This window comes from Cricetulus griseus, chromosome 3 (genome assembly GCF_003668045.3).
Source record: "Cricetulus griseus strain 17A/GY chromosome 3, alternate assembly CriGri-PICRH-1.0, whole genome shotgun sequence".
In the NCBI taxonomy this organism is placed as follows: Eukaryota; Metazoa; Chordata; class Mammalia; order Rodentia; family Cricetidae; genus Cricetulus; species Cricetulus griseus.
Window position 1 is genome coordinate 47,349,684 of NC_048596.1, and position 15,028 is coordinate 47,364,711.

Here is a 15,028-nt window from a genome sequence, read left to right on the forward strand (position 1 = left end):
TCTCAGGTGACACCTGCTTATTATTTTTTATTATACTATGAAGTTCTCTTCTAAGCTCAACAATCCTTCTAGTCTAGAGTATTAGGTCTTTATTTTAAGGGCATTCTAAATGAGAATCATTATTCCTTTTATTTGCATATTGTATCTGCACCTAAATAGCAAATAATATTAAAGCACTTTGCAAGTTATAAAAGACACTATAGTTTTTTTTTAAAAAAGCAATGGGAGCTACTACTTTACATAGTCTATCTCATTTCAACCTGGATACACTATTTCTGCTCAGTTCACAATATACATGCCTAACTATTGGTGGGCCAAATGAAAATCACATAATCCTTTATTAAGTCAAATGGTTGTTGGAAGATCTACAGTCTGTGAAATTCCAAAGAGTCTTATTATCATTACAACTTACTCCTGAAAAGCATTCTAAATAGAAGAAAATTTTGAATATGGTGTCACCTTTTGAACATCACTGTCTCTCCAGAGTCAAATGGTCCTGGTACGGAAATTTATAGGCCTGAAACAACACAGGATAACAGAAATAACATGATTTCAGGCTAAGAGATTTGTTAGAAATAGGCAGGCTGTCATGTGGCTCACCTGATTAAGCTTTCTGAGCATTAGTTTTCTTTCCTTTGCTTCATTTGAAAAGTATAGAAGATTGTAAATTTTACCATCCTTTATAGTTCTAACTGGCTGTGTTGTGGCGTTAGTATGCTTTTTAATACTTCCTAGTGGCAGACAAATATGGAGACACAAGAAAATATGAAAACTGGCTTCATATTTAGAGCAAGGGGCTCAATGTTCACATCTAGGAAAGCATCTTGCTGTTATCTGCAGGATTCCATGAGAATACAGCAGGTGATGACTAGTGTTAAGCAGGTCAATCCACCAATTAATACCTCTCTGATGGAGAACCTCCACTTGGAAATGATTATGAGGTCACTGACTGTAAATGACCAGTTGCTTCTGTCTGTAATTTCTCTCATGTGCCACTGCATCCCTTACCTAATAACAGCTATGAGCTTTATCCCATTGTTGTGTGTATATCACATGTATATATTCTATATTTGGGTACACATATAGTTGTGCTTAGTCAGAAAGATTGTTTCTGCTTAAGTTGTCTAATTTCTTTTTTTAAGATTGTATTTATTTATTTTGTATACAACATTCTGCTTCCAGAAGAGGGCACCAGATCTCATAACAGATGGTTGTGAGCCTCACCATGTTGTTGCTGGGAATTAAACTCAGGACCTTTGGAAAAGCAACCGTAACTTCTGAGCCATCTCTCCAGTCCCAAGTAGTCTAATTTCAATGAATAGAAATAATACTAGGATATCTTTCATTATTCAGACTGACATAGGAAAGTAAAAGTATGCTTAGTCACAAAGACAGCTTATTTTAGACTTCAGAAAAATTCAAGGCAAACTAGTTGCTGCTGGAGATGAATATACAAGGACAAATTTCTACATGTTTATTGCTAATTCATGGTAAAGTTGAAGCAACTTTGGTAGCTATAACTCCTGCAGTAATGGACTTTCTGCACATACTTCCAATCTCAAGGGTCAGCTGACTTACCATTTATTGCTTAAGGCCTGAATTTCCATGTCATTCTCTATTGGGAACCCTGACCAACTCAAAGCTATGTTCACAGCCAAGTGTTACTCACTGGTTTGCCAGGGCCACTTCCCTAGCCTTAGACAAACTGTGTAATTTGTCATGTCATATCATTCTACATATAACCTTCTAGTAAGATGGCCCATTACCATGTTCATATTCTAGGCACTAATTATACCCAGTCCATTATAACATAAAAAGATATGAAGTTAAGAGGAAAAATGTTCTGGGGTAGGCCTGACAAGTTTGGGGAAGGAGATAAGGTGTTAATGTGATCCAGGTCCATTGTATTCACATACCAAATATTCACAAAAAAACTAAAAAATGACAATTTTAGGAGTAAGTTTTATTGTTTACTCACTTTTACAATTTTAATGGGAAGTTTGATATCAGTCTAGTGACTACTTGTATGTTTCTTAGGTATATTTTTCCAGATTCCTAATAATATAATTAAGTACTTATCATAAAAAATATTTTCTTCTCATGAAATGAAATCATTCCTGTAGAGGTCTTAGAGGATATCTTTAAAATTTGGCATTGATTTTTATTCAGTTTTTTAAAATTCTTTCTCAAAAATTTACTGAATAATGTTTCATGTATTGATAAATATTATATGGATGAGAAAGAATTTTCCAGAGACTTTTTCCCTGATATTTTGCCTAGTGAATGACTCGGTTTCCCTTTATTCACTACAGCCCCAGGGTCTGTATATGGGGACAACCTACACTTGAAACTCAGATATTTCATTTATCCTTTATTTGTGAGCTAGAATCATATAAGCCAATACCTGGTCTTCCCTAACATGTTTTTTCCTAGGGATGTCAGAACTCATGTATTTGTTCTATTCATAAAGTTTAGTGGATAATGGTATCAGCTGTTTCACCAGTGTGTATTTTTTACTCTATGCACTACATATATTTGTAAATTTATTTCCATCCCAAATAAGAGGGTTTTCTTAAAAATATAAGACATGGGATTTTATAAACTGATACTCATAGCAGAATTTTCTGATCACTTTGTGGTTGTATTTCATACTGGTGAGAGGATCAAAAAGCCTTCATCTTCATGCACCTAAAATATCTGAAGCAGACAAAAATGAGATGATTCTGTATATGAAGTATCAATTTCAAACATATTTTAAATGTTTTAGTTAACAAATGAGACAGAGAAGTACCCTTGGAGCAGAGACAGATATAATATCCTCAGGTAGATAGGTAGAGACTGATCTGTAAATCCCTGATGAAAATCTCAGTAACATGATGACTACATTATATGCCATCCTAGAGCCTTCATCCATTGGCTGATGGAAGCAGACACCCACAGCTCAACCCTGAACTCTGGAACCCAGTTGCAGAGAGGGAGGAGTGATGAGCAAAGAGGTCAAGACTGGGATGGTGAAACCCACAGAAACTGCTGACCTGAACAAGGGGGAGTGCATGGACCCCAGACTAAGGTATGGGAGGCCAGCATGGGACTGATCCAGACCCCTGAATGTGGATGTCAGTGAGGAGGTCTCAGCATTCTATGGGGCCTCTGGTAGTACATCAGTATTTATCCCTGAAGTAAAAAAGGACTTTGGGAGCCCATTCCATGAGTAGGGATGCTCTCTCCACCTGGACACATTGGGGGAGGGCGTAAGCCCTGCCCAGGATGATATAACATGCCTTGGGGATCCCCCATTGAGTGCCTTATCCTCCCTGGCAAGCAGAAGGGGGATGAGTTTGGTGGGGGGGAAGGAGGGGAGGGAGAGAGAGAAGGGATTGACATGTGAAGCAAATTTGTTTCTAATTTGAAATAATTAAAAATAATTTCTTGGAAAAAAGAAAATGCAGAAAAATGCTGTGGTAGTCTTGCAGTTTACAAACAAATGTGAAACACGGACCAATTCTCTATTATTTTTATTAAAGGCAATCCAATTGTTTTACATATTTCTATATAGTAGATCAAACATTGTGCTTATTTATTCAGACATACCATGTGATTAAATGTCAGGGCAACTCAATCAAGTAAATACTTCTAATGCTTTCGATAAGAAGTTGTTTTTAACTATTGCATTAATATAGTTGGAAAAGATATTATGGAGAGTCAATGGAATATTTTTCTTATGTCTATAAGGTAGCTATTGATGCTTTCTTGCTATTTGTATTTCTAGTGTGAATTCTTCAGACAAGGAATTGGATACTAATAATTTGGCTTTGCCAAGACTAACAACCTCACATTTGAGTATCTTTGAAAAATAAAAATTCTCTTTGTCAGTATGTAGCACAATACCTGAATCCCTTGATGTATGCCAATTAACATCACCTTTAGTTACATTCTGTCCAACAGGAGGTGGAAGTTGAAGGATGGGCTGTATTCCTCTACTACATTTTTAGCGGTAGAGATTCCCACAAGAACAGCAAGCATCTTGATGCCTACAGTCATTTTTTTGTTTGACTCAAGCTCATCCTTTCCCGCTAATTCTCCTAAGCATGTAAACAGTGTCAGGGTTCAAGGAATAGTATAACAAATAAGGTCTGGGTATGATTAGTTAAACTTACAGTTCAGTGGTGTACAGGAAGACAGGTTATTTTACACTAATTTCAGAGTTGTTGCTTCCTTAAGTCATAGAATAATCAGCCCCAGTTTTCTGTTATCAGTAACAAAGAGTAACATTTTGTTTAATACTATTCATTAATTTTGTCTCAGTTACACTTCCTCTCACTCACCCACTCATTTACTCCATTTTATAATCATCCATAAGTTAAATAATTAATTTGTTACTTAATTTTAATTCTTTGTTGAATATTCATTTAATAATTATAACAAAGAGCAAAATTAGTAGATGACAAGAGAATAGTAGAGATCAGTTAGTATCAGGAATTCACAGTTACCTCCAGGTATCAGTTCCAGTGTTCATAATTACTATACTTCCATTTTAACTCTAGTATCGAGTGTCCTTCTCAAATATTCTCTCTGCATCCCACCAAAAAGAACTTTTCATTTCCATTGTTCTTTAGTTTGTGTTCATTTAACTCAGTGTTACTTAGTAATGATAGGAAGAATTCAGTCTTTTTACCCTTCTGATGGTTTCCATTCCCACATGAAATCTAGTTATGAACTTTCAATTTTCCAGGTAATTTACAAAAAATATATAAACACAATGATGGAAAATTTTGCTGTTCACTACAGGTATTAGATATGCTTAAATATTATCTAGAATGCAGGAAATGAATAAATACTTAAGAATTGTGTTGTTTCTTAACTCAATAGTTTATCACCATTTTATAAGTATTTTCTTTAAGAAGATACTACTTTAATGGTGAGAGAATTCATATGCTGCAACTTAGAAATATATGTTATGAAGTACACTAATTTACCCCTGAATAATTTTTGTCTGCAGTCTGTATTTGGGCTCTAGAATTCAGTATTAGTCAGATTTAGTAATATGCTTCCACACATAATAAAAACCCTATCACTGAAATTATTTTAAACTCATTTCATGATTCTGTATCACCAAAAACCATCTGGCACTAAATTATTTGGGGTGAGATCTTGGAATTTTTCAGGATACAATCTCAATATAATTCTTTACAGCACTAATACATGAGAACAATTAATTTGTATCATATATAAATATTATGGAGTTATTTTCAAATTTAAAATTCAATGAAAAGGGGGCTATGAATTATAAAGAGATCAAGCAGAAGTATATACTATGATTTGGGGGAAAGAAAGTTAAAGGAAACTATTTAATCATATTCTAAAAAATAATAGTAATTAATAATGATAATAAAACCATTGAAAGTATAACTTGCACAGATGAAGATGATCTAAAAGTATGATATATCCATTTATGAAGTAGTATTGCATGTGAATTCTATAGCATAATAATATTGATTTAAATACAAAATTGATTTCTCATTTCTTGCAACATACACTCCAATTTGATTATAAATTAGTCATATAACCAATGCATAATGACAGATTTTTTTTCCTTTGTAAAATAACTGTCCAAAGAAACCATAAACAAGAAATAAGTATAAAGTATTCCTCAAGGATACAGGTCCAAAGTTTCACATGCTCAAAAAATAGATAAAACTTTGGAGTTAATTGACTAAGTTCACTGAAGACTTAATTTTTCCAACAACTTTCATGAATGCATTTTTGACCTCTTTGTTTCTCAGGCTGTAGACCACAGGATTTAGCATGGGGATGACCATGGTGTAAAATACAGATGCAATTTTGTCTGTCTCCATGGAATGACTGGAGCTGGGCTGTAAATACATGAATATGAGTGACCCAAAAAAGACTGATACAGTGATGAGGTGGGATGCACAGGTAGAGAAGGCTTTCTTCCGTGCACTGGCTGAACGCATCCTCAGGATGGTGATGAAAATAAGCAGATAAGTGTTCAATATAACTAAGAGAGTGAAAACAACATCCAATGTAGCCAAGATAAGGAGGGTAATCTCATTTGTGTAGGTGTCAGAACAAGAAATGTTCAACAGTGGGGGGATGTCACAGAAAAAGTGATTTATTATATTAGAAAGACAAAAGGAAAGATGAAATGCAAGGCCTACATGGATGGAGGACTGCAAGATTCCACACATATAACAGGAGGTGACAATTAGGATACAGGTGGTACTTGTCATAGTGGTAGTATAGTGCAGGGGTTTACACACTGCTGCATGACGGTCATAGGCCATTGAGGCCAGTATCAAACTTTCAATAGCAACAAAAGCTACAAAAAAGAACATCTGGGCAGCACATGCATTGTAGGATATAATCTTATTTCCTGTGAGAAACCCAACCATTACCTTTGGAGTGACTGCTGAAGCATAAACACAGTCCACCAGGGAGAGATTACTGAGGAAAAAGTACATGGGAGTGTGGAGTCGGGAGTCCAGCACAATCAACATTATCATCCCAAGATTCCCAACCAGTGTGATCAAATAAATGAGAGTGAAGACAATAGACAAAGGTATCTGCAGTTCTGGAACATCTGTTAGCCCAAGAAGAATAAATTCTGTAACCTCTGAAATATTCCCCATCAGTGTCATTTGGGGATGATCATAACAAGTTCCTAGACAAATAAAGAACATACTATTTTAATATCTCTGGAATTCTAAACTGTGGCCAGGTCTTTTACTCATTTATTTCTCTAGTGAAGGACACTGTTTAGAAGATGGTGAGCTCCATTCTGGGAACTGTGGGCAGTTTGATCATATGGAAGTGATACAGATGAACACTGAACTTCTTTGCTGCCAAAGATGAGTACTATATTTATGTAGCTCAGTTCCACTAAATACAATGGTACATACTGCATTAAATCATACAACATTCATTATCTTTACTGGCAAATTTTAGATGAATGTTTGTATAGAATAGACATTGAAAGTATAATTAGCAAAAACACTGTGAGGAATATATGGGCTTTTGAAATGGATTTCACATTTCTAGTATATCCTCCGATATCTTAAAGATATAGAGAGGTATGAAAATCAAGCCAAGGAATATCCAGCTTTACTCCCTAAATAATTAGCTCTGAGTCCCTTTAAATATTAGCACTTGTATACAATCGTGTGCTATCTATATATTTCATCAGGACAAACTGTAAGGGAACAATTTTTCAAAATTGATGAGCAAAACTGTATTTCTTTTTTCCATGTCAATCTTTTGCACATAGCCTGGTATTTTCCATCACTCACCATCAACCATGTCTTTATGATTTTAAGGATATGATTTTAAGGATAACAGTGAGAATAATAAGAAAATTGTTCTCATTCATCAATAGTGACTTGGTGCTTTTTAGCAAGTGACAATGTATAACATGTTTTGCTTACCTCCACAGTGGCTCCAATGACAGATGGCTGCTACTGGGTAAAGTATTAAAGACGTACCTAAAAGAAACCTCTGACTCTAAAATGTTGAGACTAATTCTCAGCACTGAACATCCTTCTTATTCAAGGTAGGAGAAGATATATAAGGATAACCAAGCTGACTGTGATTTTCCCCTATCTCACAGGTTCCACCTATGAAATTCTTTTGAGTATAGTCATCATTTTACCAACTTCTAAAGAGAATGTTCTGATCCCCAGTATCAAAATATGAATAATATAAAAACTGTGTATGAAAAACTGAGGTATGAAAATCTTCATGCCCAGTATTTCCCTTTATCCACACCCAGGAAAACACTGTGAGAAAGGCTCTCCTTTCACTCCTGCAAAGCTCTTCTGTGGAACAGAACTGGGGCCTGTACTTTTACCAGTATCAAGGTATAGATTGCAAGCTCCACATATATCTCAGGGGAATCAGTGTATAAAAGTATATATCTTGGGAGACTTTGATCCCATGTTGGCCATTCCTTCTGATATTAATGGAGACATCAAAATGTTTTGAAACTTGGTGGAGGATCTTTATGAAGACATGAGGGAATAGTTGCTTAGAGTGAAGTAACTAATCATTGGGCCAGTTGGGCTATAGTAAGTTTGAAAATAAAAATAAAATCTCACTAGAATCTCTGTGCCAGGCACCCATCCTAGGCTTCTGGGCTTCACCGAATCTTTTAGGGATCATTTTTCTTTTCCTCTATTTGTTTTTAGTAAAACATCCACTGTCTTAGTACCATGGGTCTATTCTAAGATTTTTCTTTTTAATTTTATTTTATAAATTTATCAGCATGTAACAACTATATACATTCATCAAATTGTATGTAAGAATGTGATATTTTGACACATGTATACATTGTGTAGTGATTAATGTGTAATTATGGAAATTAGCATACCATTATGTTTAATATTTACTTGTTGTTGTGAGAACATACAAAGTTTTGTTGTGTAGTTATTTAAAACATACACTATATTCCTCTTAGCCAAATTTATCTTATTTTGAACTAAGATTATAGTTAATTGGTAACAATAAGTACTTTCTTCTCATTAAAATCAGAAGCTACACTCAAACAGTCTCACCATCATTGCCTAAATATGAGCTGAACAGGGAAAACAGAAATAACATACCAATGTAAATGAAGAAAAAGACCATGAGCACCCAACCCACCACAAAGAACATTGGCAACTAAGGAATGCTGAGAGTGGGTTAAAAAGTCTTGTGCAGAAAAGCACACAATGCCAAGCCACCATCCCTGAAAACATATATAGATATAGATATAGATATAGATATAGATATAGATATAGATATAGATATAGATATAGATATATAGATATATATAGAAACACCAATTTCTATGCATCTGTGAATGCACATGTTCTGGGCCAGGATACATATGAGGTTGGATGCACTTGGTACTGTGCTGGTAAGTCAGAAGACAACTTCTACTATCAAACTCAGGAAGTCCATCACTTCCTTTGAGAAAAGGAAGTATCCTTCTTTCCTTGATAAATTTAATCAGGTGGGAAAACAATTCAAGAGGCCCAAGTTTCCGTCATATGAATTAAATATGGTCCCTAGATGTTAACCCAAACTCAGTGATTTAATTTCATATATTTTTAGGGAGTTGATAGCAAAAGTAATGAAGAGGTGAGAAAGGCATCAAGAAAAGAATAGGAGGAAAATTCATTCTTTTACTACGGAGTGGCTTATCTATGTGAACACCTGGCCCTTAGTCTTTTTTTTTTTGGTCTTTTGACACAGGGTTTCTCTGTGTAGCTTTGAAGCCTATCCTGGCACTCGCTCGGGAGACCAGGCTAGCCTCAAACCCACAGAGATTCACCTGCTTCTGCTTCCCGAGTGCTGGGATTAAAGGAGTGGGCCACCAATGCCCAGCTTGGCCCTTAGTCTTACTAGGAACCTCATATCTAATAGAAGGTGCAACACAGTGGCATCAACTGATAGTAGCATGGAGTTTGTTCTCCTTGAATTTTATTTGATAAAAGAACAAAGAAATTGTGATTATTGATCATGCAAAATTTTTAGTTGTACATATTTCGTTACCAGAATTCACGAATGGAATTGAAGAAAAAAAAAAAGAAGTTCATGTTGAAAATTTTCCTGTAGAGAAACTTCTTTCTTCAATGGACAGGAACAGTCAAAACAGATATGCATGCCTGGTTCAAGTAATGAGAAGAAGTGACTGGATTTTCAGACTAAATGGAATATATATATATTAATCCTACCACCATTACCTAGACTTGATGAATATTTTTGAAGAGGAGAAAAACTATAAAAGCCAGAGGCTGATAAGGAGAGCTATGAAACCATATTTTCTGGATATGACAAGGCTAATATAATCATGAACTCAGTAGCCGTGACTACCTACACAAAACCTATACAAGATAAATTTTATTAGATGCTCTCTAGCCTCACCTTTTAGTCAGCATCTATTGGAAACTGATACTTGCTGTAGGAGAGTGAATCATTTTTTAAGAATGTGACATATATTTCCATTCTACAATACATAGCTCCACACCCATACCTATACATCATTGGATTTAGTGAGTTATCAAAAAATCCAAAAGTAATGGAGTTAAAAGGGAGTGTATTGAGGCAGTCATATGGAAAGTTAGAGAGTAAAGTGGAGGATAGATTTGTGGATTTCATTGTACCGATATATGAAATTCTTCAAATAGCCATTAAAAATAAGCATTTCCAATAACTGTAAATGGATTAAGCCTATTGCACATATGTTTGAGTGATAGTGTAATAAAATGAGGAGAGATAGCAAAGAAGCTATTACTAAGACATTTCTATATGATTTGGAACACAAAACAAGGTTCTTGTGCAATTCAAATGCATCTTCATGAATAAAGTATGACAAGGGAAATTATTACCCTCAAAGGGAATATTTCCCTGGAGTATTCAAGACAGCAGGTTTCTCAAGATTCCTATATAGTAAGGTTTATAATCCCATCTTGATTCCATATCACATTACTTCAATGGGGTCATAGACGGAGCAGAATCCTTTTGATCATTTCAGTGATTGCTAATATTTTGTCCACACAATAATCTTCTTCCATACTAAGTATTTATGATGAGTCTACTACAGTGGCCAGACAAACCTTCCAAGGTATCAATTATCCTAACTCATTCTGACAAGATAGCTACATAGTAAAATTTTAAAATTTATTCCTCTCTTAGCTGTTTTACAACAACACTATTTCATGAATTAGTGGGAAAATAACTTATTTACTTTCCCAAGTGAAGAAAATGTTTCTAATCAAATAAAATGACTTCTAATAATATTGAAAATGAATGTAGTAGCTGATAAACATAAAGCAAGGTATCATCATTCCTTGTTATTAATCCCATCATTGTGTTTTTATGTCGCAGGAGCCTTATAAATTTTTATTGGAGTATTTTTTGAGTAACCACTTCTCCAAAACTATTTTTACAGTACAATCCAGTATTATATTATCTTTAATATTTTGAGAAGTAAAATTTTATATTCAATAAAATAATAAGTAAAACTTTAATTGACATGGAAACAATCACCTATATCATCTATAAAGTTTTGATGACCCATATGGATGTTTGACATATTTTTCCTGAAAAATGGCAATAGTCACAGAATTTAAAAATGAAAATTATGACATTTGCAGAAATGCAGAGATATTTATGGGATGACAACCCTTCTCTTCAAATAATCAGCTGAAACATAGTGTGCATGATGCCTTGATTGGGTTGTTAATATATTTCTGATTGTATTGAAGGATGAGCTTGCACAAACAGGGTGAACGACGTGTCTTCAGATCCCAGGGTGTCATTCATTCTTAATGTACATAGTTCTTCGTTCAATTTTGTTTTCAGTACTCTACAGCCCATTCTTTTGGAGTTTGTTTTTTAATTAGAAAATCATATTACAACGATTTTTAAACCCAAACTCGTTAGAGATATATTGGATTTTTCAATACATTTATGCTAGATATAGACTATTAAGAAAACACCTTTTCTTGATTCTCTGAACTGTAACAAACACACACACACACACACACACACACACACACACACATTTATATTCATACATATATAAATGTGTATAAATATTTATGTATTTATACTTTTACTTTATACTTTTACTTTTTCATATACTGTAGCTCTCCTTCCTTATTCTGATAAACTGTTAAACAAGTAGTATTTATCAGGCTACGAATTTGAACAAGAATGGAGAGGGTTATCTGAGGTGATTTGGAGGGAGGGAAAGGAAGGATAAATGTTTTAACAGCACTATAATCTAATTTTTAAATATAATAAAATTTCACAGCATAAACATTCATAATTCCTTATATAAGAATTTTATAATACAATCATGAATTGGAGTGATGTGTGTTTTCTCTGTTTAAATAATCTAAATATACATACAGTTTTCAATATATTTTTGATACTTGTCTTAATTGCTTGACATTGGTCTCCAGAAGTCCATACTGTAAGCCCAGGTACATGTGTCTTTGTGCTATAACTTGACTGTGTTACACAGAGTGTTCTGGATAGTCTGTATGGGCCCAAAGGAGACAGCAGACATCATGAAGACAGAACATATTTCTTCTGTAAACGTTCACACTTTATGCCATTCTGAATGTGATATATTAACAAAATTTAAAAAGGTCAGACCTGTGGAACACAATGAAGCAGGACCAAGAGTGGAGGGATGAAGGACAATTGTTAACAGGCAGGGATACTCACCACCATACTAATGAGGAAGAGGCAGTCGTTGAAAGGGAATCTTTGAATACAAGCTAAAATATAAATTCAAAGAATGAATTAATTCATGATAACTTGGTTTTTCATGGCTCATTATAATAGCTAACACAGTCACCTATATGGGAGATGAAGGAATATCACCGAAATGCTACAAGTAGGGAAGAAATGAGAGGCTGTAGTGTATAGATAGAGAACAAACATGATGCAAGCCTGACTGATTTCAAAATTCACCTCTATCTTGAAGCCTTAGGCTCTTAACTCTCTTATCCAGGAAAATATCATCTTCCACTCTAATACTAGTAAAGCAACTACTATTTATCAACCCTTTCCCATTCATTATCTCATTCAAATCTTACAAGAATTACTTCGATATGCTCAGTGCAACCTACACACTATAGAAAGACTGGATACAAATTAATGTCTTTTAATGTCTTTAGAAGTAAATATGAAAGGTGATAAATGAATATTTATAACCATTTCCTAAAATACACATTTTATATCTTATACTGTATCTTCATTACAGAATAAACTTTTTGTTTGAACTGGAGTGTAATGACACATTCATTATATATATATATATATATATATATATATATATATATATATATACTATTCAGATATTTATAAATTATGCTACAGTTTAGTTTCAAGTACTAAGTTGTATACAGCAAATGTAATGATTGAGGATGAACTGAATGAACTTAAATGAATTCAAATTCATAAATAGAACATCTTGTACAGTACTTCTTAACTTATCTGACACTCTGTCCTCTCTGTGAATGCCTGCAAATCTTATATAATTTCACAAACTCTTTGATGCTATAGGCTTGTATAAATATGGTAGTTATAACTAATCAGCTTCACAGGAATGAAGAGACTAAGTGTATCTCTGCATATAGTATGCCAGGCATGTGAGCCTTTGTTCTTTTATATCTGTCTATTTCAAAGAGCATCCTGTGGATACAGAAAAGGGTCTATGAAGAATAACATAGGAGTGAGTTAATTCATCATCCCAGGAATAAGAAAAGCTCCATGGCTTCATGTCTTTTTCTATATGGTATTGACATTTTTCTATGTCTTCACTTTGTTTGGGAATCTTGCAATGATCCTTCTGATTTTACTAGATGCTCCTCTCCATACCCTCATGTACTTCTTCCTCTGTAATCTGCCCTTGGTATACTTTGGTTCTTCCTCAACAGTCACTCCAAAAGTCATGACTGGACTCCTTCCAGTAAGCAATGTAATTTCCTACCATGCCTATGCTGTTCCAATGTCCTTCTTTGTGTTCTTTGCCACAGTGGATAGCTACCTTTTAGCCTCAATGGCATATGATCATCATGCCACAGTGTGTAAACCTGTACATAATATTGCCACCATGACAAAAGCTGTATGTAATTTTCTGGTCATTGGCTCCTATGTATTTGGCATTTTGAATGTTTCTATACAAACATGGGACACCTTCTACCTCCATTTTTGTATATACAATGTGATTAATCAATTCTGTGATATTCCAACACTGAGGGTTCTAGCTTGATCTGATAAGCAGATGAATGAGATGATTCTTTTCTTTATGTCTAGCCTTCTCATCATGTTTGCTTTTCTTGTTATCTTGACTTCCTACTTTCTCATATGAGTATTTTGATGATGCATTCAGGTGAGGGATACCAGAAGGCTTTCTCACATGTGCTTCTCACCTCACTGCAGTTTTCACATTTTATGGGCCTGTCACCACAATGTACTTAAAGCCAAGTTCCATTCATTCCATGGACACAGGTAAATTTGTCTCTGAGTTTTATACTATGGTCATCCCCATGCTGAATCCCATAGTCTACAATCTGAGGAAAAAAGAAATTAATGCACTTAAGAGGGTTGTTCAAATTTCAAATCTACTTATAGGTTTGGTACTTGAGTGATGCACATTGGTTGAATTATCATTAATTGTCTTTGATTACTTACATGTTAATGATCATATGAAATATTTAAAACATAGAACTCTATATATTAATCTGATTCCTTCTTTTATCTGATGAATGCATGTGCACAAAGACTTTGTTCCAGTTAGATTTGGTGGATGATGCTTCTATGTATTTGCAAGAGTTTTATAACAAAGTTTATAAGATAGTAAAAGCATAAAGACTAAAAATATATTATGGTTTATATATAAAATGTCCTTGATGAAATACATGCTTATTCTTGTGATATATTCATAGTTACTAAATTATAATAAGAAAGAAATATATAATCTACTATTGAGTGCCAGACCTTCTCCTGTCCACCTCCCCTCTCTCATTGGTGTCCACCATCCCACCCACCAAATCCCCCAGAGATCTGGGGGTAGTCTAAACCATCCAGTGTCTGCTGCCTTTGGAGTCTTGCACCCACTTGGAGGGAGTGAGTACAGACCAAACCATACAGAATCTGCTGCCATCAGAACCTTAACCTGCATTACCAGGTGAGGGAGAGACCTCAAATGCACCCACTGCAAGAAAGGATGGAAAGATGACAGTATAAGAACACATTCAACAACAAAAAGACTAATATGATAATGCCAGAGTCTAGGGGTTCTACATGTGCAAGACCTGAATGTCCCAAAACAGTTGACACAGAAGAAAATGACGTTAAAAACAACTTAATGAAGATGATAGAGACTCTCAAATAGGAAATGAGAAAATCCTTAAAAGAAATGGAAGAAAAAATAACCCAAAATTGAAGACAAACCAAAACATGCTAGAAATCAACAAATCTCTTAGAGAAAGCAAGGAAAGACAAGAAAAAA

General features: G+C 34.5%; 1 protein-coding gene and 1 pseudogene across 1 annotated transcript; one reads left to right on the forward strand and one right to left on the reverse strand.

Moving 5' to 3' along the window:
• Window positions 1-5,705: 5,705 nt before the first annotated feature.
• On the reverse strand, window positions 5,706-6,659 carry LOC100772333 (olfactory receptor 5B12). The gene has a single exon (XM_027406786.1). It carries the CDS (start codon window positions 6,657-6,659, stop codon window positions 5,706-5,708), a length of 954 nt encoding a protein of 317 aa, XP_027262587.1.
• Window positions 6,660-13,306: 6,647 nt separating this feature from the next.
• Window positions 13,307-14,165, forward strand: LOC103162376 (annotated as a pseudogene).
• The last annotated feature ends 863 nt before the right edge of the window (window positions 14,166-15,028 follow it).